We start from the raw sequence: 24579 nt of genomic DNA, 5'->3' as shown, positions 1-24579 counted from the left end.
GATAGATACACATGGATAATCCCATTAGCTTCTTAATGGTCTCTGCAATAGCCAAGGACCCTGCCGCAGGCCACCAAAGTGAAGCTGACATTCACAACTCTAACAGTGCTACTCCACACCTAAGGGCACCAGTGTTTCCCAGCCAATCACAGTTTCTGAGCACCACATTCCAGGTCCTTCAGTCTCAGGGGCTGGCTTCCCTCCCTGCCCTGTCTCCTGCTCCCAGGAAGGGATCCTGCAGTCCCACCACCCCAGACTCTTCATCAGCCCCTGGGATATGGTATGCTTTTCCACAGTTCAGTGCCTTTAAACATTCAGTTCCCTCTTCCTGAATACTGTTCCACACTTTCTCTGGTGCCATGTTCCTGTCATCTTTTAAGACTCTACTTACTGCATGAAGACTTCACTGAACTCCCTTGGTCAAAGTTTGCTGCCTCCCCACCATGCTCCCAGAGCATGTTGGAGACAATCTCTTACAGCCTGGAAGATTACATGGATTACAACCATTCTTAAACATCCACCTTCTTGTCATCATTAAGATTCTCTAGTAGCCGACCTTATTCATCTTTTTATCTCTAGTGAGTAGGACACTTTCTGGAAGGTAGGAGGTCATTAGTAAGTCTCTGCCAAATGGATGAATGAATGAATGAATGAATGAATTAGAAGTTGTAAAAGAACCTGAAAAAGGAGGGCTCTCCAGCAAAGGGAGCTGTAGGATCACAAAAGTCATGAAGGTCTGTCACTGCAGGCATTTGGGCCAAAGCCAGAGTCACACACGTTCATCTGTGCTCATCACAAATGTTCTGGAGGGATCTCTGCATTGGTGAGAAGGCTAAACCAGCAGATTTTAATGTCCCCATTAACTCTGAGATTCCAGGACTTTAGGATTCTATCTCAGGACAGTTTTGTTAAGCACTGCAAACCGAAAGCCTATCTAAGAAACATGAGATGGGCAGCCTTCTACTTGCTTTGTGGGAATATGTCGATGCAGATTCCTTTCCCTTAGTGCAGGAAGACCTCCTCTGGTGTGACATCTATGTTAACGGCATTCCGATAATTATAATTTCTCTACAATGTGGTGCTTAATGAGAAAGTGAAACTGACAAATGTTCGACTAGATTTAATTCAATTATGAAACATCTTGATCCAGATTTCAAACTAAAGGAAAAACCAACTGCTGAATTGTGAATGAAAATTTATTTGCCATGAAAGATGGGGGCTCGTGGGGGTGGTTAGGAACAGTTGTCCAGAGAATTTCTGCAATTCTTCACTTTAATGGATTGACTCTTCCTACATTTGCAGCAGGGAGACTGAATTAAATCTAAGGCAAGGAAAATCAACTGAATACTGATTGTTGGAGGACAGGGCTCTTGTACAGAAACTGACGTTTGGAGGGTGGGAGTCAGGGAAGGCCAAATGAGCAGCTCTCTGATTTTTGGAGGGTGGCACCTTTCCTTGAGATTTGTTCTTTGGGATTCACAAATAATTTTTCAACATCAGGATAAAGAAAGCAGTGCATAGGCAGCGTGAGGGGTCAGGAACGAGTCAGATGTGGGTGTGCCTCAGGGAACTTGGGCTGAAGAGGGGGAGAGGGCTTCACAGCCACCCCAGGGGCCGGCCCTAGCATTGTTATAAGGACTCATAAGCAATGAGTCACGTGAGACAGAAACTGGTCTGAGTACTGACCCTGACTACGGCAAGGAAGAGGACATGCTTTTAATCCTAAAAGCAGTGTGTTTTCATGGAAATTGTGTGGCTGCCTAAGTCACAAAAGCTGGAAGTTCAGTTTTGGGCTCTGTCACTTACCAGCTTTGTGACTGGGGGTGAGTTATATGACCTCTGGAACCCTCAGTTCCCTCATATGTAAATGACATCCACCTTCCAGGTGTGATTACTGAGTGAGATAGGCTGAGACCACAATCTAGGCTGTCCGTGGCATATAGTATCTACTCAATAAAGTCTACCTGCTTTTTCCCCGACTAAGTTAGCTTAGACTCTCAGTGTGCAGGGCTGGTGGCCTAGCACTATAGGACAAAGAAAGGAAATGAAGGGAGCCTTGGACTTCACAGCTGATCACTAGGGTTTTAACCCAATGCTCTCAGTGTGGCTCCTTTTCAGAACATACCAGATAGATGCGGCACCCTGATGTCAAGCTCTCCAGAAGGAAACTAAGGAGGGACTAATTTTCTAAGTGCCTTCTCTGTGCCCAGTGCTTGCTCAGTGTGGTGCTTTGATTACAGTGCATAGTAAACTTGTTTCCATCCAGAGTACCAACTTCATAGGGCAAAGCCATAACTTACTGCTGTGCTCTTCATTGTGGGCAAATCAAAAGTCAGGGAGAGGATGGTAGAGATAATGATGGGGCTGCTCATGGGCCACTCCACTTAGGGGCCTCTGGGGTGCCTGGTTTGGCAGCTGAGACACTGGGAACAAGGGTGAGGTAAACACTAACCATTATAAACACTGGGAAAAGTGAACGAGAAAAAGGATGAATGGCTCCAAGGTCTGTTAGTGCAGTCCACCTGCTCAGCCTAAGAACCCCTACAGAACCATTCACCTACTGCTTGAATATTCCAAGGGCTGGAGACCTCACTACTCTTTGAGAGCTGTCCTTCCCTCTGAAAATCAGCTCAGATAGTTTCAGACTTCTTCCTGACGGTGAGCCAGATGTGCGCTCTCTTGTCAGAAAACTTGAGCCTTTCTTGTAACCCTGGGAAAGTCTATAAAATAACTGGATGAGCAAGTGTAGACCATTCCTTGGTCTTTACGTCCCCAGAGACCATGAAAACAACCCCTCGTGCTCACAGACAACGCTCCTGCAGGCCTTCACGAGTCTCACAAAAGCTCTGAGATGCTGGCAGAGGATGGTCATCATTTCCGCTCTGTTGATCAGGAAGAAGAGTCTCAGAAACTCGAAGTGATTGAAAAGGTCACACCCAAAGGGAGGAAAGACTCTCAGGGGGAGTCTGATTATTCCTTTCAGTATCTGAATCCATGTGCCATCCCCCAAAACTGAATGTGGAGTCCAGATGGTCAGTTCCACAAGCTGAGTCCTTCCTATTTACCACCAGCCAAACCTTTAAGACTCTCTTTCAAAGGCTGAAGGAAGTTCTGCTAGAATCCATTGACTAGTACATACAAAAGGGTTTAAAACCCGGCAATTATAGGGTGAAGGATAAAAGATCCTTTTCAGCCATAAGAATATATTTTTTAAATGTTTGTTTATTTATTTTGAGAGAGAGAAAATGTGAGAGGGCTGTCAGCTCTGAGCCTGGCACGGGGCTCAATTCCATGAACCATGAGGTCCTGACCTGATCCAAGATCAAGAGTCAGATGCTTGACCGACTGAGCCACCCGGTTGCCCCTTAGCCATAAGACTATTACACGAGGTAGGAGTGGGAGAGGCGAGAAGACAAGTGCTGGGTATTTCTCATGTGACAATGACATTAAGCGTGCTGAGATTGAGGTCTGTGTCACTGAAACAGTTGACCATGAAGGTTAAGTCTCAATGAAGTTGAGTGTTGTGGGGCCTGGTAGGGTCCAAAACCTGCACTTCAGCAGCCTGTAACGTGCTGTTCCACTTGGTCCCCATGTAGAACCAGAATCATGTCCAAAGGCTAACAGAGTGCAAAAAGCACTAAATAATGGAGACAGTAATGGGCCGCTTAGCAGACAGTTTCCTCTCCACTCAGGAATGTGTCTTCCTGACAGCCCCAAAGACGCCAGGACATTTGTCCAAAGAACATCAGAAGCAAGAAAGGAAGGCTACCTGTTTCTCTGAGAAGGAAACTGATGATAAACTTACCAGTTCTGAGTGCTGCCTGGTAGGGGATGTAAAAACTCAGGAGCGAAGTACCTTAATGATATGCTCAGAAGGTGCTGTGCCCAGCCAAGTCCTGCTCTTCCTTCAAGGCTATGCCCAAGTCATACGCTCTTTCCTCCCTGCCTCTCTAGCCAGCTAACATTCCCTATCAGCAAGCGTCCATGCTATTGGAGTTCAGAGACCCTGGCATGAAAATAAAGCCTGTGTGCAAATCTTCCAGCTGCCTAGGAAGAGAGGAAATGTCTATTTCTTGGAGTGGATGGGATTAATCATTATCTTGGCTCAGAGTCCTAGGTAAGTGTGGAGGGGAGTGTAGTATGACCCTAAGAACAAATCTGCTACACGAAGGCAACATTATAGGTCCAGATTAGGACAAGGAAACAAAAGCATACTAACACATTATTTGTGAAAAGGGAATAAGAAAGGGGCTGGTAAAGCTTAGCACCCTAAGGTTATGGGGCTGGTAGGGTAAACTAGGGCATGGATGCATGAATGTCGGAGAGGAGAGTAAAGAGATGGAATTGGCTTTCTGTCCACAGAAAAGCCAAATTGATTGAGACAAAACTGCGTTCCCATAAGGTGATGCACTGAGGTGGGTAAGACCTAGAAGAAATGCAACAAATGCTAATTTCTGCCCCAAACTCGGATCCTATACATCAAATGTGACACCTTAATGAGGACACCTCTCACCACGTAAGGTGACACTGACCCAGGAACTGAGACTCTAGGACAGAGGTTTCAGAGCTGCAGTCAAAGATCCCACTGACTTCAAGGCCTGTAAAAATTTACACGGGCATATATGATTCCCAGCCCACTCCCCCCACCCCAACGGGGTAAGAGCATACCATCAAAAGCTCAAAGGGATCAGAAATCCCCAGAAGAGTTACTTTAGAGAGAGTGAGGATTAAAAGCGACTCCTGACCTCACAGAGCTCACAGAAGAGTAACTGCTCACAGCTGTTGAAACGCTACTCTGCACCAAGCACTGTGTTGATTCATATCCTTCAGCTCACTTCATCGTTTTTAAAAAAATTTTTTAATGTTTTATTTATTTTTGATACAGAGAGAGACAGAGCATGAGAGGGGGAGGGGCAGAGAGAGAAGGAGACACAGAACCAGAAGCAGGCTCCAGGCTCTGAGCTAGCTGTCAGCACAGAGCCTGACGCGGGGCTCGAACCCACGAAGGTGAGATCTGACCTGAGCCGAAGCCGGAGGCTTAACTGACTGAGCCAGCCAGGTGCCCCAGCTCACTTCATCTTTAACACAAAAACTCTAAGGCAGGTACTGTCATTAACCCCAAAGCAAGGCCTTTAAGAGACTCAAAGTCCAATGGGTCACATGGATTCATAAAGAAAAAGTGACCATGCACTGTGGCCATCACACAGAGAAGCACCGAGGTCTCCCAGCGGGGCTGTTTACTCTGAGGTGAAAAAGGCTTCCCAGAGGAGGTGTGAAATCACCTAGAATACCTGCAATCGCCTTCTCAGTGTGAACTCTTGGCTGGTGGATTGCTTGTATAGACGACCAACATTAATGTTCTTTTAATCTCATCCATATCCCATTAAGGGTTTGACATAAATGTCTCCTTTAATCCTCCAAACATAGCTACAGGGCAGGCATTTACTTTCTCTTTATGGATTATGACACTGAAGTTTAGAGATGGAAAAAGATGCCCAGGAACCCTTAGTAGGCGACCAGGATGAGGGCATACTTGGGGCTGATGCTGAAGATCTGGCCATCTCTTCACAACTCAGGCCGATTTGTGGTTCTCCCCAGTGATGGCCTGTTATGGGCTCTGGGCAGCCTGGACCCAAGGAAGAAGGAGCCCAGAGGTTCCTAGAGGAATAGGCCACTGGGCAGTTTTCCTTCTTCTGGGAAATTTGTGGAAGCTCTCAGCCTGTCTGAAAGCTACTTAAACACTGATTTGGTTGTCTTTGGTTTATTTGTCTTTCCAGCTAAGGAGCGGGTGGTGAGGGAGCAAACAGCAAGATCATAGGGCACAGAGATTTTTAGGGCACAGAGGTATCCCAGGGAATATGCACTCATCAGGAAGGCAGGTCTACAGCGGCCAGCCTGGAGGACAGGAAGATCCCAGAACGGTGAGGGATGAGGGCTGTGGGACATTGCAAGTACCTGTGGGAGGTTTAGGAAAGTGGGATCGAGTTTCCAATACACATTTTCCCCTCAAAATCATTTAGTATGCTGTGTTTAGTAACTCCTTTGGTAGATGAGAGCAGGGAGGTACAGAGAAACAAGGGAACGTATCAGAAGTCCCACAGGTAGTAAGAGCAGGAGTTGAGACACCAAATGCAAGCATCTGCCTCTCCACTAGAGTTGATGCTTTTGACTTGCTACCTCTCGTGGGCTTTTAGAAATGTTGAAATTGTTCGTGGAAAAGCCAGCATCCCCCTCGATACTTCTAGCACTCTGGGGGAACAGAGGGTTAGAAGCTATTGCTGGCCGTTCAGGCAGCCCAGACATTTCCCAAGCAAAACCTTAGCATGTTCACTGAATGCCTATTTCAGAGTCAGAAAAACAGGAGACTCCCTTTAAAAGAAAGTGCCAGGGATTTTCATCAATTCTTTCTACAGAACAGAGTCATCTATATAATTATTAAACATTCCTAGAGTGCCTGTGTCATCCCTGGGTTTCACATGGCAGGCCCTGGGCCTGCTTCTGGTAGCCCAAGGACCTCCAGAAGCTCCTGGAAGAAACGAGCCAGGAGAAGAGTTGGGGTGGTGTGTGTTAAATGCTCTTCATAGAGGAAGGATGGGGAGTGGGGCAAAGAGTTAGGGGTGATCTGCTGACTCTGAGCAGAAGGCCACAATGTCTCCCTGAGCCTAAAGCTAAGTTGGGCTATTAGGGGAGGACGTGTCTCCTTCAGGAGGCTGCCGAGTTCAGTAGAGCTGGACCAGGGGGAGGTAGACCGGAGATCTGGGCTGAGGCTGGCATTTGAGTGCTGTGTATGTCAGCCTAAGGAGCTTGGGCTTATTTATTTATTTATTTTTCCAGCTATTAAGCATGGGGACGGTGTGGCCAGACTGGTTAATAAATTCACAAAAACCAAGGTGGCAAATGGAGCATGTTTCCTCACGTATCTAAGCCTGTTAGGGGCAAGCGAGGCAATTTAGGCACAAATTGAATTGTAGGGAGCTGTGTGATGGGAGCTGAACCAAACGGAAACACGAAGAATAGGCCAGTGCCTCCGTGACAAGGAGGCTTGACAAATGCAAAGGCCTCGGTGAGAAAAACAGCTTTTTCTCTGAGCAGTACTTCATGGCATATTCTCTACTACCTTGTAGACTCAAGTTTTTGAAGAGGACCCTGCATTCAAATACGCTTTTTCATGGGACCTAATACATGTTGGCTTTCAGAAGCAGGATTTAGGTGGGGTCTGGTGGTTGCAGGATATTGGGTAGAGGAATGGACACTGATAGGAAGAAATTTCACCAGGTAAAATGGGTACAGGGGCAGGGGAGGGTAAGAATGAGCCAGAAAGACTCAACTCAGGACAGAAGGTCAGGTATGGAAGGGACAATAGGAGCTCTGCTTTCCCCTCTGCCCACTCCACATTTGAATCCTCCCATAGTTTTCCTCACAGGTGGCCTTTCATGCTCTGCTTGTACAGCTCCAGTGATGAGGAGCTCACTCCCCTAGGTGCCAGCTGTTCTAACTCTTAACAGCTCCCACCACTTAACAGCTCTAACTCTTAACAACTGTTCAGGAAGGTCACTGTCCCGTAGGGCTGGCCCATACAGAACAGTGCAAACCCACTTCCAACCTGTGGCCCTTGAGACTTCCATCTCCATATGTACGGTTCCTTCTCTAGGCCAAGTGTTTCTAGAACCTTCAGCTGCTACCCTGGGAATGGGGTTTCAAACTGCCCTATCAATCTGCCCTTGAAAAACGCAGGTGTGTCTTAGTGTCTCTTGTAGGGTGCCGTCCAGGACCAATAATAAAAATTCCAGATTGTCATCTAGACTCACAACAGTCCTGTTAGGGTCAGAGCTGGAGTTCCTGAGGGTCTGTTTTCAAAGCCTGTGCTCCTTCTATCCATTACTGAGCTGAATGAGATCAGCGGTGACTAAACATCCTAGTTCTTACACGGGCTTAGCGAAGTCCTCTGTCCTCCTGAGCCAGTGCTCCCCAGTGCTCCTGAATCACGTACAGAGGCTGCCTTCTGAGGCCAACTGGAGGACCTAAAAAGGGGCCTGGCTCAGTACTGGCTTGCGGCAGTATCACAAACCTTGACATTTTGTTTCCAGAAGTCCCACTGGCTGATGGGGTCCAGATGTAGTGGATCTGCTGGGTTCTTTGCAAGCCCACTGCATGTGACCTTTTTCGTGGTGGTCTGTCCACTGGCTGGACCCTTATACACTCCAAAGGCCCTGGCATATCTTCTATGATCCCTCTGAGACTTGTCAGCTACTTTTAAAGTGGATGGGCAACTCCCTTCCCAGGATTGAGACAGGATCAGGTATGATAAAGTCTTTGGCTGGAGACTTTTGTCATGGAACAACAGACTTTGAGACCCTTAGACACAGTGGTTTGCAGAGTTCAATTCAGCGCCACGCATGGGGCCAGACCTTGGTCCAGACTGGCATCCCTTCCCCAGCACCACCATTGCTGCCTTATGCCTCCTTTCCTGTGACTCACTGAGGAGCCCTTAGCACACAGGCCTTGGCAAAGCTCTCTAAGTTACGACACTTATCCAGAAGAGGGGTTCCCTTCCTCAAGCTGTAGACACAGTCTCGTAGGAATGCAGGTCACGGGAACCTGGCAGAAAAGAGAAGACATACTTACACTTACAGGTTGACTTTTTGGCACATCATAAACACCTTCCTTCTTTTGGCTGGTGGGAACCTATGGAAAAATCAAATTTGACACAGTCAAAACATGTTGATACTCCACTTTCAAAGAACAAAGCGATCACACTTCAACTTCAAGCTGGCTACATGTGTATGAGAATGGCCCCTGAGGCCCAAGGGTCCCAAATCAAAGGGGCTGCTGGAAGTGTAGAAGCAGGAGGCCAGGCTCCTTCCCGGAGGAAAGCTGGATGAGGGAGGAGGGTGTGAGTCACTTGACAAATGTGTGCAAGGTGTGTCTGCCATCGGGCTCCTCATGGAATCACAGGACAGGAAGCTGCGGAGACCTCAGAAATCATGTGGTGGAAAAAATAATCCTCATCTCACAAAAGACAGAAATGAGACTCAGAGAGGTGCTCTGAATTGTCCAAAGTGATTAAAATTAGTCTGCATCTGAGTTTAAGCTGAGAGCCAGCTTCTTTAAAATATAGCAAACATCAAGGTCTTGGTGTAAAGAACAGCTTCTGCTGGAATCGCGGATACGTCATCTGATATTTACCAAAAATGTCTTCTAAGGAAAGGAACCATTAATGGCATAGAAAGTATAAGACAAGAGTTCAGGAAATTTCAGTTGTTTTTTAAAATATGTATCTGTATTTTCTTCCCTCCCTCTCTCCTCTTACTCTTCCATCTGGCCTTATCGGGCCACTTGCTGTCATACGCAAAACGGTCACAGCTCCTCTGAGCATCATGATTATAAAATGGGTGTTATTGGCTCTACTTCTCCTTTGGGTGACTGTAGGGATCAAATGAGAAGGCAGAGAGCAATGTAAACTTTTAGGAACCATAATACTCTAAAGGGTTAGAATGAGAGCTTCTTTTACCACTGACACATTATATAAATAAGGGTAAGAGCATATTTTATAATATTAGCACAGTAGATCGGCTGAATGTTTTTCTAATGCACCAGTAAGGGTGCTGTACTGAAACAGTCTGGATTGAAGGCAGTCAGTTATGCTTCCCAGCAACCAGCACAGTGTAGCTCACACCTCCGTCCCAGGCATCAGCCTGCAGTGTCTTCTAACTGGCTGCTAATCTGTTTCTTTTCATCAGACTGGGAGCTCTTATGAGCAAGCACGATGCCTAGATACTCAGTAGGCATTTAGTCTGCTGGGTAAATGTTTCCTAAGAAATGTGGGAACAGTGAAGAAAAAGAAAAAAGTGTCTTCTAGGCTTGGGCCAGCTAACTGTACCATTAACAAGAAGGAAGTATTTGGGCTTATTCCTTGAGCCTCTTGGCGATTTCCACTCTCATCAGCTTAGCTTCAAATCCTTATAATAATCCCAAGAGCTCCGTATTAGAATCTTCACTTTACGTGGTAGAAAGAGAGACTGAGAGATGTCGGGGAAACATTTCCAAAGCCTCAAAGCTAGTTAAGTGATGAGACTCAAACCCAGCTCTTTCTGGCTATCGAACAAAACGAACAGCCCAAACTAACATTGACAGGGTGCTTCCTATGGGCCAGCCACTAATCTTAATGTTTGTGTGTACATGTGTTCTCATACAGTCCTCAGGACAAGTCAGGTGGGCAAGGATGACGACTGTCACAATGCTGCAGAGGAGGAAAGGAAAGCCCAGAGAGCGTCCTGCAGGTGAGCAGGGCTGCCAGAGTTTGAGCTCTGGCAGTTCGCTTTTTAACTACTGCACCGTATAGACTGCTGCCTCTCACTCCTGGTCCCACCATTCCCTAGCTGTTGTGACTGCACCTTTTCCTCTGACATCACATTCTACACTCACAGGAGCTTGTGCACACTTCTGCAGAAAACAGGACTATGAGGGAGCATGGACGTGCAGAGGATGCACTTTCTGAGCTGCTCTGGCAAACCCTAGTTTGCAGGTAGCCAATGATGAACGTAATTTCTTTGCTCCTGATAACTCGGCTCCCTCTAAAAGGAATCCTCTAAGAATGCCTACAGAGTCCTTGTTAACAAGGGCCAATAAATTACCAGCCCGCACTTGTATTTTTACCGGCTCACCCTTTCCTGAGCAACACAAACAGCATTTCTGTTCCCCGTAATTCACTGCTCACTACGGGCACTTAGCAGGTTGAACCGCAGCTGACTCTCAATTATCCCTGCAAACGGAAGAGAAGCGGCAGGATGGATAAACCCAAACTGTGCATAATTGAAAAAGCTTTGCTGCTTTGGATCTCCCATGGGTGCCATATCAATCTGCCTGTTTGTCCTTTAAGATCTATGTCAGAAAAAAAAAAAAAAAAGATTTATGTCAGCCAGGATACATTCTTGGGAGGTTTGCCTGGATCTCTACCTGGCTGGAGTCTTCCTCTGGACTCTTGTAACCTCTGGTACATTCTTCCACTCAAAAATAAAAGTGGTCAGGCACCGATTATGCATCAGGCTCTGTGGTTTGCTTGGGACAGTGATAGCGAACAAGCTGGATGTAGCCCCCGATTGAATGGAGCTCCCTGTTTTACTGTTGGAGGGGAGAAAGTAATTGGGCTACTCACATGAATGTCAAAAACGCCTTCTCTCATGCTAAAAGCCCACACTGTAGCTGCCCATAAGTTAGCCTAGGGCGGGCAGGGCTGTCTTTTGCTAACCTGTTCTCCCACCCATAAATACTGATTAAAGAGGAACTGTTTAAGTACTTGACATTTACCATGTGTGTGCTAAGGGCAGAAGTGTTAAGGGGACAAAGACTAGACTGAGCCTCGTGTCCTGTTTTCTCATCCCTGCCTGGCTGGTCTATTCTGCCCATAGGCCATTTCAGTACATGACCTTGTAGAGTGGTGACAGTTCTCAGAAGGAAGTGGGAGATCTGGTTCCTAATCCTGGCTCTGCCACAGGCTGTGTGTCCTCAGAGGGTCCCTTTGTTCTCTGAGCCTCCGACTTTTCATCTCAGTGCTGATGGCACCCCAGGGGGTACCAAGAAACCTGCTGAGAGTGGGGACCGCGCTGTGGTCTATCACCTCCCAGTGTGACCGGCACATGCTAGGTGCTCCATACATAATTGCTTCTTGAGTGAAGAAGTTAATAGATGTCAAACTACTGTAAAAGCTATACATTAAGTACTGTACGTATAGAAGACACTTTTAGCTCAGTAACATACTAACAGTTAGAGAGGCAGTTTCAGGGTTGAGGGACATCAGAGTAGAGACTTATCATTTTAAAATAACAATACTTGACACCTCATGGGCGAATAAAAATGATTTCTGAACCAAAGAACTCGAAGAATACCTGTGTGGAAAACTGCAATCTTGCCCGCATGTTAATGGTAATGTACTAAAGAGTTACCGGGTTTAGTAGCTGAGGCTCTGGCCTTGGGTGCAGCACTTCAACCGGAGGACTTGACTCTCCTCTGTTTAAAATGATAGTCATCATAGCTGGTCTTATCTTTTTGAGTTACTGCAAGGGTCAAAATTAGGTGAGGTGTAAAAAACCCTTGCACTGCAAGGTTCTGTGTTGCTTTAAAAAGGTGACTGATAACTTTTTCTGATGCACGCAAAAGGACAGACAATTATTATTAATCCAGTTTGGAAAATGAGACTACTAATCCTCAAAGAGAGGTTACATTTACTCAAGAGTCTCTCCTTCCCTCATGCAGGAGTGATAAACAGCCAAGTCAAGTGAGCCTGCAACATTCCGCTAGGCTCTCTGACAAGACGAGGCGAGCAAGTCATGTTCTACTTCACTTAATATGCATCATAGGACCTCTGGAGCAGCATCTGATACTAACAATGCTCTCAGGAAGTACAGGTAACTAACATTTACACAGCGCATTACACCTTCTATGTACCAAGCCCATTACATCTTCACATCACTGCTGGAAGCAGATAATACAGCATTCCTAATTTTATAGCCCGGGAAATTGGGATACGGAAGTTATAGACTTCATCCACGGCCACAAAACAGCTAAAGGATTAGGCACCAGGTCTGTCTGCCTCATTCCAGAAAGCAGGGATAGGTTAAAATCTGAGACTATCCTGGAGCAAGCTGAAGACTAAGAAGCACTGCAGTCTCCTCCGGAGGAATATCTGTGAAATACTCAAAGGCCCTTAAAACACAAAGAAGAGCGAGGCTCCTCATCACAGTTCCTTCAAAGCCCAGCCTTATCTCTGGGCCCAAGAGCTTATCTTGAGTTACGAAAATTGAGGCCCAGCTGACTGGGGAAGCAAGAGAGGAGAACAGAGGGTGATAAAATATTCATTTCCTTAAATGGTACCTTCCTGCTAATGATGGACAGCCGGGAAGATCCAGAGGTCACAACTGTTAAGTGTGATTTTTAGATAGAGACTTGGAGCCTACACAGAATCTAATCATGAAACCCTGCATCACGATATTCTGGGCTAAGAAGAGCCTAGGAACTCATGCATTTACCAGGGTCAAAGACGCTTGGCTGGGAGTAGGGGTTCCGCCTCTTATAGCCCTGTGACCTTGGGCAAGACACCTTATTTTTGGGAGCCTCAGCGTTCTGTCTGGAAGGTGGGAATGATGGTTCAAGCCACACAGTCTTGTTGTGAGAGAGAAGATATTGTACATGGGCCCCATTCACCAAGCTGGCCCATGGTCAGCCCTCAATAAATGTTACCCAACACACACACACACACACACACACACACACACACACACACTTTCTAAGTGTCTTGTTGCCCTGTAAAGCAAGCGTACATGTTTCTCTAAAGAATCATTGTTCTATGATAGGCACTAGTTGCAAAAAGCAGCAAAGGACCTTGCCTAAGAGATTCTTCAGTCTTAGTTGCTCATTTTACAGATGAGTAAATTGAGGCTCAGAGAAGGAAAAGAACTTCAGTTGGCATTTGGACTAGAATTCCAAATCCACACACTGTGTGACTCAGGATGAAGCCTCTTCTTTTTTTTTTTTCTGTTTATTTATTTTTTTAACATATGCAATTATTTTTCCATCATTTACACTACAGTAGTTACAATGACACTCCAAACAGAAAAGCAAAGTAAAAAATCAAAACCCCAACTTCTATTTCATGTAATTAGACTTATACAGAAATTAGAAGATTATGTCTTCTTTACATCCTTCACGCGACCTTGTTTCATTCTCATGCCAATGTGTGAGTGACAGAGAAACTACTCCGCTAGCTTACCACTGGGGAAACTGAGGCTCAGAGGGGGCAAGGGTCTTGCACACCACCACTCAGCCAAAGGTAGTTGGCGATGCAGCCATAACTGGAACCCAGTTCTCTCCTTGCCTAAACCAGTTCTTCCCTCACACAGGATGCCCGGCACACCCAGACATCCCCCACAGCACCCAGTGGGTGCCCACTAACTACAGTTGCTCAGTTTTCACTGCACTGAAAAGCCCCATTTTGTCTTACAAGGTGCTTTTTCTTCAGAGGATGACAAAAGTTAATGGTTGCTTTGGCCTCATATTCAGACACCACAAGGTTGTAATAATTTAAAATCTGAGAACAAACGTGAGTTTTCCCTCTGAAGACGAAAACTGCATGAGCCTGATTTTAAACGAAACCTCAGAGCACAATGTCACACTTGCATCCAGTCCAGACGGATCCAGTGGAGAGAAATACTGAAGATTATTACTCCACAGGGCTGGTTTACACCGAGCTATTGGTAGAGCTGATATTATACTTTGGTCATTTACAATTCTGTGCATTTGACGGAAACAGAAAATCTGTTTTACTTTCATTACACAAGTGATGCATGCCCAAGGCAGAACTGCAGACCACACAACTGAGTGAGTTAAGAAAATTAAAATCACTTATTAAATACATTAAGTTTTTCCCCTTTTTCCATAATGTTTGTATTTCAAATTAAGGCTGAATTTCTAATTAATGACAAACCGGATGCTGTCATATGTGTCTGATGTGTTGCTATGGTGCAGTTTCTTGAACTCCGATGGACAAGCACAGGGGAAGTCTGTGAGTCTTGCCTTCACTCACACTGAGTCTGATCTCTGCTCTAAATGTCTGTATAGCCTCAGGGAAGCTACTCAACTTCTCTGGGTCTCAGTTTCTTCTCTTCAAAGTAGGGTTAAATACCTACTTATAGCATGTTTGTGAGAATGAAGTGAGTCAAAACGTGTGTGGGGTTTGTCACAGAAGCAGACACTGAAGAATATTAATTTACCTTCCCTTCAGGAGGGGTCAAACACTGAGCTGTACTTTCTTTTATTCAGTTAATATTTCCAGTGCTGTGTTCCAAAGGCATTTGTTTTTGAATTTGTCCTTCATTTTCAGTAGTGCTTTTTAAAGAAATGTGATGAGCAAGCACATTCTTTTGAGAAGTGAAGGACCCTTCTGTATCACAGAGAACAACCCTCCAATGGGTTACTTACTAAAAATGCAATGTTTGATTCTTGAGTCATTTGAACATAGTTAAGATCCATTAACAATTAAAACATCGCCCTCAAATGGCCATTAAGCATTTCCACAACAAGCTGTGAAAACTCAATTGGTAACCGCCAACCACGGGAATCTTCCCTGAGCCTGAATGACAGAAAGAGCTATGTGACCATGTGAGGGGAGCACTCTCGGTTCTGTGGACCCTTCAGAACATTTACTGGTATTGGTGTAGTGGTAAGAGAGAGAAGCGATTTTATACCTGATAAATGTTTTCTTCCGTTTCGGGATCACGGATTGGCTCGTGTCCAGCCTCAAACACAATGTACTATTACGGAGCGGCCAGAGAGGAAAGGTCAAAGGGGAAGAAGAGAGAGGAAAAAAAAAGCATTCGGAATTCAGGATACAAATCACAGTGAGCATTAAAGAAATAGTCACAACAGAAAATACCCTCAAGAGACAAGTGGATTACTGAAATACTGCATGGGCCTTGCAGACTTCTGCCATTTCTAACAAAAACAGCAAGGGTCTGATGGTCAGTGGTATAGGAGTGATTGCATGGCCCCCTGCATATCTTTAGGAAGATGTAACTTCATTCAAGGCATTTTACCTTACTAAGATCTGCAAGTGTTTCACTGCTGAATGGGAATGACATCTTCTGGGAACATCTGGGAGCCCAGCTTCATAATCTGGGTTACATCTGCTGCCCCCTTTGCTTCCCTAAAGCTCCGAACTCAGCTCTGAAGTGCTCAGAAGCCCCAAACCTCTGCATCCCATAAATAGCACCTTATTTTACATTCTTAGTTTTAAATACTGCAAATCCGTTTCTTTCCCCTGTGCATGTTTCAGACTTTAAAGGGCCGGGCCATTTCAAATAGGGCAATGTTCTTCATTCTCTGTGAGCCAGGTGGCCAGGGCAGAGTTCACATTCTAGACAAATCCTCACCCTCAGTGTTCCATACTCAGGGCATGCTTTAGGCTTATCTTTGGCTTTTGTTTGTCACCTATGTTAAAAACCTCTACTTGGTGTATTCATATTATATTACTTATTTTATCCATATGATTTTATTTTTGTCATAGCTATACCACTTTCTGTGTGGAAATAGGCATGTGTGACCCACACACATATAACTTGCAACTTTCAGGTTTTCTTTTATGTCCTACAAGCCCATTTTCTCACTCCTTTCTCTCTGTGGGAATAAGCATGAGTGGGATTGGGGTTGGCAGTGGGAGGTGTCCTCTGCCCTTCTCTCCACATCTGTTTGTACAGAGCACATACTTGGATCCAAGAGGAGTCATCTCTCTAGCCACACCTGGGCTGAAACCTTGAGAGTCCAGGGACAGTCACTGGCTAGGACATCTCTAGGATCTCCGTTACTTCCCTCCCAGCACCCCCATGGCACGAGCCAGACAATCAGGAGCCAGATTTCTCCTCATGGCCTTCCCAAAGCTTAGAGACTGCCCTTTGAGCTTGTACTCAAATCTCGTCCTATCTTATTCCCCATCCCCAGTTCCTAACTCAGAGAAGCCTCCTCAAGAGACTCCTGATAACATCCAGTTCTGGGAATCAAACTTTTACAGATGGTGGAGGGGGCTGGGGCAGGGGCAAGTGGTGGGAAATGTATCTCAAGATCCCATGTTATGGATGCCAGCCAAACTTCTGTTCATTTTTTATGGAAATTCACTCCTGGAGAGGCTGGCAGCCCTCATCCTCAGAAATAATCTCGGTCCCTTCCCCAGGCTCTGCAGTCAGGGGATTCTCTAGGGCTCTGATGAAGTGTCTGTAGCACAGGCCTCGCCATTCCTGACCCTACAACCCTGATGGATTTCAGAAATTACCTGGTAAACAGGATCTTCAACATCCTCTTCCAAAATTGTCTACCGCAGAGCGAGAGAAGGGAGGTTGAAAAGCAGAGGATATAAAGGAAGAGATGTGAGACTGTGTTCAGAAACTGCAGGACAGTAAAGAAACCAGCTCTGGGTAGGACAGGCTGCTGGGTCATTTCAGGGAGAAAACACACAGGGGAAAAAAAAAAAAAGAAAAGAAAACCCTTGCTGCCACCCCCACCCCCACCCCCAGGCCCACTGTCAACAACAGCAAAAGCAATTGCGTTTCTTCTGTTCTCCCCAGAAATCTTCCTCGGGAATCAAGATTTCACTTTCTCTCACATGTTCAGAATTTCACAGAATAAAAGATCATCTCTAATGGCTTGTTCTTGGTGCCTGAAATTTACATGGGAACCTTTCATCTGGCAGCGGGGGATCAGGACCTCACGATCCGTTCTCACGTCTGTGTATTTTAAGTGCTAGTCTTCCCTGGTACTCGGGTAAATTCACAGGTATACCTGATACACAGCTTGTTCACACTGCTTATCCTTTTGTGCCTTTTTTTCTAATTCTTCTCGTTGCTTCAATTCATAAATCAGTTGAAAGAGATCTCTCAGGTCCAGGATAACAGGTTCGGCCTGGAGTAGAAGGTGCGATAAAGCAAGGTAGTAAGGGGCTCGTGCTGAGCCACAGTGGCCCACTCTTGTCTTTCCTGGTGCCACCCGAAGCCCTTCCTTTTCCTATTACACTGAGAGCATTCCATCTTTAATTAATTCCACCTTGTTTATATTGGTTTAGCAAATTGCATCTAGGCTAAAGTTCATTTCTTCGACTAATTATATTTGCAAATTCATAATAATCATAAGCATAAAAGGCACTGCTTTTATTTATTAGTAATTCTGAATACCATAAAATTAGGGTAGGCCTCATACAAAACAGCTATTTGTTTTCTCTTATTTTCTTTGTAAATGAGGCTATGAACACAAGGAAACTTATTTGTGTAGTGTGCCTCCATCCAGCTTAATCAGAAAGGAAAATAATTAGTCATTACGAAATACCCATTAGAAAAAAACAACCAGACCGACGGGCCTGAGCCTATTTCCCCGCTCCGAGGCTGCCTGAGCGTCAGCATCACTCCGTCTTACATCAGAGGCGGCCTTCAAACGCCAACAGTGGGACCGCGCGCACTGCCCCCCGAAGCTACAAGCGAAGGGGCCCTCCTTGGATGGGGATACTCACCGCCTGGGCTGTTTTTATGGCAACAAATCTGTGATTCCCTTCCTTCCCACAAACGTATCCAAAGGCCCGGTGATCTGTGATGTCCTTTGCAATGTAGGAGATTTCGTGAACAGCATGATGATGCTGAAGGGCCTATCAGAGACAAAAGGAAGAACATATTTCATGGGACTTTCCCTCCGAGTTGTTGATCAATAAGAGACGTGTTTCAGCTATGTGTGAACAGGCCCGAAGGGCTTTGGAAGAGCTGTTGGGTCCAGATGGAAGGAAAAAAGAGCCGCGGCTGCCCTTGAGAGATGGAGGCTTCCCTGTGAGGTCTTAGTGCTGTGACCAGGAAGATAAACAGGGCTGCTCATATGCTGAATGCGCGTCTGTGGTGGTGGCTCCCTTTAAGCTCGCCAGAGCCGGTCCTTCAAGTTCAAGGTGCAGGCTTCTGCCTCAGCTCTCTTCGTGAGACAACCCCAACCCCGCCGAAGTTCCGGCTTGGTATTTAATACACCTCCGTCCTCAGAGCTTCTGCTTGCCATGGTGGAAAAGTATAGGGCGCCCTTCAGAGTCACAAAACTATACATTTGTATGGTTCAACGTGGTTTTTTTTTTTTTTTTAACAGATGGTGACAGAGTGTCTCGGGGAACAGACACCTTCTTCTATCTTGTCCAGAGTCATCATTTGGGCTGGAGGTGGATACCCTTAGTTCTCAGGCTTTTCCTGGGCTGGTCCCTCTGTCTGCCATGCCCATTCTTCTATCCATTTGCCTGAGTCCTATTCTCTTTCAAAAGGACATTTGAGGGGCACCTGGGTGGCTCAGTTGGTTAAGTTTCCAACTCTTGTTTTGGCTCAGGTTATGATCTCACGGTTTCATGTGTGTGGGCCCCCAACTGGGCTCTGCGTTGCCAGCTTAGGATTCTCTCTCTCCCTCACTCTCTGCCTCTCCCTCACCCGCACTGTCTGTCTGTCTGCCTGCCTCTCTCTCTCAAAATAAATAAATAAGTTTTAATTAAAGGACATTTGAATCTGTGAAATCTCCCCTGAGCGAGGCTTCTTGTCCCTCCTCCTGCAGAAATAATTCCATAGAACTTCAGTCTCTACTGATAGCACAATTCCTAACAGATTCCTCACACACAGCTCCATGGGCTCTTGTTTTCAAAGGCCTTCCTTCTCTGATATACTTACCTGATTCCTTGTCTGTCTTCCCCACCAGGCTCCATCTTCCTCAATGCTGTCTTTCTAGAACCTTGTGCCGTACTTGACCCATGGTCATTGAATTCAAGTAAGTTGGGATAGTTGATCAGTAATTTGGTAATCTTTCGAAGCTGATCTTATCACCTTTATTATCTAAGCTTCAGCAAATAATTCTTGCCATCTTGTTGGTGATGATCATCTTTGGGACCATTTCCTATATTAAACCTACTTAAAGTAACTCTAAGTAAACAGTACTCTGTGTAAAGGCTTGTGACGGCAGCTGGGCATTATATGATGTGCTTAAAATCCCTATAAGGGGCCTTTTCATTAAATTACAGATTAAAAGCCTTGCATTCTAGCCACTTTGTGAGCACAAGATACTCCCTGTACCTCTTTAGACCTTTGCGTACTCTTCTATTTGATGAGAACTTTGTACCAGATTAAGGGCTCCTAACTCTGGGCCTACTTGTACCATTAAAGGTAATAAAAAGAAGTCCTAAGCAATTTTAAACGTTTCAGAAAGCTAAGCTATGAAATTTGTAACTAGTCTTAATTAAGACTACACATGTGCATGCAAATGAAAATGCCAAGTTCTTTTGGAATTGTATCAGGTTACTGCTGTACTCTGAGAAGATTCTCTTTGGCATTTAGTTACGAGTTTGAATAATTCAAGTAGGAAAGTGAATGATTATAAATACCATTCTTTTTTGGTTGGACAAAATCTTCCCCATTACCGAGTCCACAGAGGGAGGGAGGCATGTAACACAAAGGGAACTTAATTATGAACGTGATGGGAATCACTGGAGTACATGTTCTGGAAGATCTTGTCCCACCGTCCCAGACCCATCAGCCATTAGGACCACGAATCACACAGCCAGCCTCTCAGGTCAGTGGGCATTTGTGATGTCATCACCTTAGTTCTGGACCAGTGGCTCTGGCTTTCCAAAATGCCCATTCCCAGACTGCTGCTATCTTTCTAGGCTTCTGATCTCATGAACCATTTCTGCAGTAGAATTTGCTCTTGCACCTTACCCTTCTAGACTCTGATCACTCACTAACCTCGCTGACTGCTCCTGGGACTCTCCTTTCAGGTCATGCCCTGCCCAGGTTGACCACTGGTCACTGTGCACTATGTTTGGAGGGTGTTGTCACCCTCACCGGCCACAAGTCAACTGTGTAATTCTAGTGAGTTCTGACCCAAATTAAATTGGCATGGAAGAAAATGTCTGTTAGTGGAAGACCTTGAATCCATTTATTCTTGTTTTATTAAGCGGACATACTTAGCTAGTGGAGGAAAATTACTCAGACTGGTAGGTTTCTCATGGTGTTAATGATGTAAAATTGATGAGATTTATATTCACACAACACGGGGGTACTGATTTATAGGCTTTTGTGAACTAGAATGGTATGCAGCAGGGGAAAGTGGGAGGCAAAGACATTCTCCTTCTTCGCCTTTCCTAAAAGTATTTCTCTTTCTGCATAATGTGGAGAATGTTATCCACGTCTCCTATTAAATAAAAGTTTGACGACAGTAGCTTATTGATTGCCAAGTGGAATATTGCTCTAAAATTAAACTGTGATTAGAAGTCTTCCTGGTGGAATTAGATTTGGAGATGATTGTGCAAGGGTAAAATATCACCTACTATACAAGACAGCAGATGGAGATGCTTTAATTTATCTGGGAATCCTCATTAAGTGTTTTAAAATCAAAACATTTTTAACGCCTGATGATACCTAATATTGCCTCACAAAGTGTAGCTCTGTGCGTGCCTAAAGTGCCTAAGCATATCTGTAACATGATCTTTTCCCATAGTTAATGTTATGATATGTTAAAAAGGATTGCTGTGAAAGCGGCTCGTTTATTTGGAAACCAAGCAACATTGAGGGGATATGTCTCCATTTTTTCCAACCTCAACTGTGCAGATGTAAAACAGATACTTGGAGACACAAACACATCAGAATCCTGATAATCCCTGTGGTATTACTGCGTTCATCTTGGCAACTCCAAGAATCTTGCAGATACCTGTTCACTGAGGCTCAAAACTGCTCTATGTCTTCTAGTAGACTTTATCAGCACAATGAAAGCCAAAGCAACCTTGAACGTCATACTGTTTGACCGTATTTATGAAAGGCTAGGGGTCACAGAGAGTTCTGGAAGGATCAGTCCTGAATGCAGCCCTCATTCTCCCTATGAAGAGAACTGAAAAGAGGAAGCAAGATTATGTAGAATCGCGGTCTCCGCTCCTTAGACTTTTGTCTCCCCAACTGGACAACAAAGTCATGATCCCTGACAAGCTGGGATGAGGAAGGGGCGAGCTCACCTAGAAGGCAGAGTTGAATCTGTTCAGGATCTTACAGGTATTTGAGGTCAGAGAGGGTCATATATCAGACAGTTTAGAGGTCAGTTTGCTATGAAGATCTCAAAGAAAAAGGTCAAGACAACATGCTCTGGAAGTGAGTTCTCAGGAGCTTGCGACTATCTGTGGTGTCTGTTGAGCAGTCAGGCTGGAAAGGTGTGGTGAGATCCTTGGTCATGGGAAATAAAGACTGCTTCATCCCAGGAGGGTTTCTGTGGGGAGTTCCTGGGGCATCATGAGTTGTTCTGGAGGGAGTAGGAGATACCAGGCCAGAAGGGGAAGGGGTAGGAAAGGCAGAGTCTGGTCTTCTTTCTTCCATATTTCCTTTGGAAAACTTTTTGTCTTAGAAAAACTTATATTAGATATTAAAGTACTGCCTAAAATCAAAGCAGGTATTTGCTTTTAAAAGTAGTCTTCAACAACACCCTTTTTTTCCCCGCCACCACTTCATTCTTCTCCCATTTGGAACCCTCCATGTTAGATTGTGGATGAAAGTTATTCTTGAAGAATTCTAAGGATATACCAAGAGCTTAGCCTCCTCATCTGGTCTGACCTTCCTCCCACCACGGAACATCAGGTGAGTCGGTCTACACAGTCTAAAGAGCCCATCCCTGTCACTTTCGGTCTGTCCTTCCCAACCTCTGTGCCACTGTTCACATATTCCCCATCAAGTGCCCTTTTCATCCCTATCACCCATCCTTCAGTGACTCCACATAACTAAATAATACATGTGCTTCCAGGCTAGCTCCAACAGTGTCCTTGTCCAAGGAAGCTTCCCTGACTCCCCCATTTCTCCCCGTGATAATTCCTGTCCCTAGACCTCACTGTATGGTACTTGTTCTTCTATCTAGGATGCTTCACACATCTTCATTCTGTTTCGTGGTTATCCATTCATCCACTTATTCACACCATGTGTATTTACTGAGTACCTGTTATGTTCCGGGTCTCATGCTTAGCTGTATATCCACTTAGATTATTAAAACATAGCCCCTTCCCTGAGGGCCTTGCAATCTCATAAAAACAGGCAGGAAAAGAAACCAATGACTGCAATATAATAAGACGAGCTTATATTAAAGGTGTGCATAGGGTGTTACACTGGCTCAGAGCAGGGATGGGGAAGGGCATCAGGGAAGACTTGACAAAGGGGCTGGCCTTGAACTGAATCTCAAAGGCTAAGAGCAAGTCTCCAGAAAATCATGGGAAAGGGCGGTCTAGGAAGAAAGAACCTAACATTTATAGGAAAACAATATCCACCAGGATTCAAGGGAGTCAAAGACAAAACAAAATGAAACAAAACCTCTGTGTACCCGTTTTCTCTCTACTTTGGGGCAGTTAGCTTCTTGAGACAAAGATCCGTGTCTAATTCTTCTCAGTCTCCTCCAGCTCCCAATACTGTTCCTTTTGAACAGTAAGTGCTAAATAACGTTTGATGAGCTACAGAAGGACGAAAGGGAGAACCATGCCATCTGGAGACACATTGTGTGAGGTAGCTGCTCAATAAATGCTCAGTGAATGACTGAATCACGTTAATTCATGACATTTCGCACAGGACTCATTCCATGAACCGAGGGTTTCTTATCTGATCATCAGTAAATTGTTTTTTTTTTTTCTTAGTATTTCCATGAGCCATTTACCAATGCTTAAATGAAGTATCAAATTGTTTGGAGGGTTACCATCTGACAGAATAAATTACAGAGGAGACTTAATTTGTAGTACGGTTCAATACAACCAATTAAATACAGTATGGATTGGAAAGTCATCTACTCAGACTTTACCACTAGCTTTAAAAAAAAAAAAGAATAAATCCTACCCTATTTAGCCTTCCTATTATTTGTGTGTATGTGTGTGTGTGTGTGTGTGTGTGTGTGTGTGTGTGTATGTGTGTGGGTATGTGTGTGTATGTGTTATGTGTATGTATGTGTGTGTGTGTGTGTATGTGTGTGTGTGTGTGTACAGGAGTGTATGCTTTCTCAAGGCAATACTAGTCACCGGAAAAATACCCACCAGGATTCAAGTGAGTTAACAAAAACCAAACAGAAAAGCAGATATGCAGATAGACACAGAATAAAAATAGATACATGAAAAATACACTACTTCACTCTATAGGCAATTACAGTAGTTAAAATCTCACAAGACAAAGGCAGGCCCAGGCTCATTACAAAGGCCCTTCTCTTTTCTAACATATTTTTGGATGCGTTTACTGCATCACAGTGCCAACGAGGCTGGGAAGCAACCTCTGTACCACCCCCAGGCACCCCATCATGAAATGCTCAGTGGAGCCGGTCAGAGTGGATTCTTCCTTGAGCTCCCATCCTGAAATCTTCTAGAATGTTTTATTCAAGGACAAAACCAAATTTCCAAACATTTAGTCTCTTGCTGAAAGGGCACTGTGGTCGCAGAGGGAAGAATACAGACTCTGGAGCCAGAGAGGACACAATTCAAATCGAAGCATTGTCATTTACCAGATGTGTAGCTTCAGGCACGTCTTTCTAAATTTCTCAGCCTTAAATTCTCTTTTTGTAAGTATATGAAGAATGATAAAGAACCTGAAAGTTGTTGGGAATATTAAATTAATTCATATAAAACATACCGGATATAAATGAAATGCCATTTCCCCCCACCAGAATGAAAAAAAGAACAGATAATACCCAGCGTCGACAGAAGTGTGGGGAAATATGCTTTCTTGGGCTACAGGTTTTCTATGTGTTAACTGGGGATAATAATAATAACTCTCTCATGGTCCTCTTAGGAGGATGGATGACTTACGGATATGTAAAGGGTTTGGAACAGTGTGAAACACGTAGCAATGGCTGTGTCGATTTTGGCCATTATGGTTACTTTTATGGTTTGTGGGAGTGTGATTTGGTGCAGCTTTTCTGCAGGGCAGACTGGCGATATATTTCAAAGCCTTAAAGACATGCATAAACTTTGACCCATGGTTCTTCTCGTAGGGATTCAATTATCTGTAAATAATGCAAGATGTGTGTGGGCAAAGACTT

General features: G+C 44.8%; 1 protein-coding gene across 1 annotated transcript in view; it reads right to left on the bottom strand.

The window, feature by feature from the left end:
• The window catches only part of DAB1 (DAB adaptor protein 1), a 350013-nt gene that overhangs the window by 51563 nt on the left and 273871 nt on the right, over window positions 1-24579 (bottom strand). Inside the window, exons 6-10 of the mRNA XM_029948917.1 lie at window positions 18044-18175; window positions 17323-17442; window positions 16817-16855; window positions 15240-15305; window positions 8626-8685 (exon numbers count right to left, since the gene is read on the bottom strand). Coding sequence (XP_029804777.1) covers window positions 8626-8685; window positions 15240-15305; window positions 16817-16855; window positions 17323-17442; window positions 18044-18175 — 417 coding nt within the window. The remainder of the gene's footprint in view (window positions 1-8625; window positions 8686-15239; window positions 15306-16816; window positions 16856-17322; window positions 17443-18043; window positions 18176-24579) is intronic.

The sequence above is a fragment of the Suricata suricatta genome, chromosome 8, assembly GCF_006229205.1.
Source record: "Suricata suricatta isolate VVHF042 chromosome 8, meerkat_22Aug2017_6uvM2_HiC, whole genome shotgun sequence".
Classification (NCBI taxonomy): Eukaryota; Metazoa; Chordata; class Mammalia; order Carnivora; family Herpestidae; genus Suricata; species Suricata suricatta.
The sequence above is the reverse complement of the archived record's forward strand: the minus strand, read 5'-3'. Positions and strand labels throughout refer to the sequence as shown.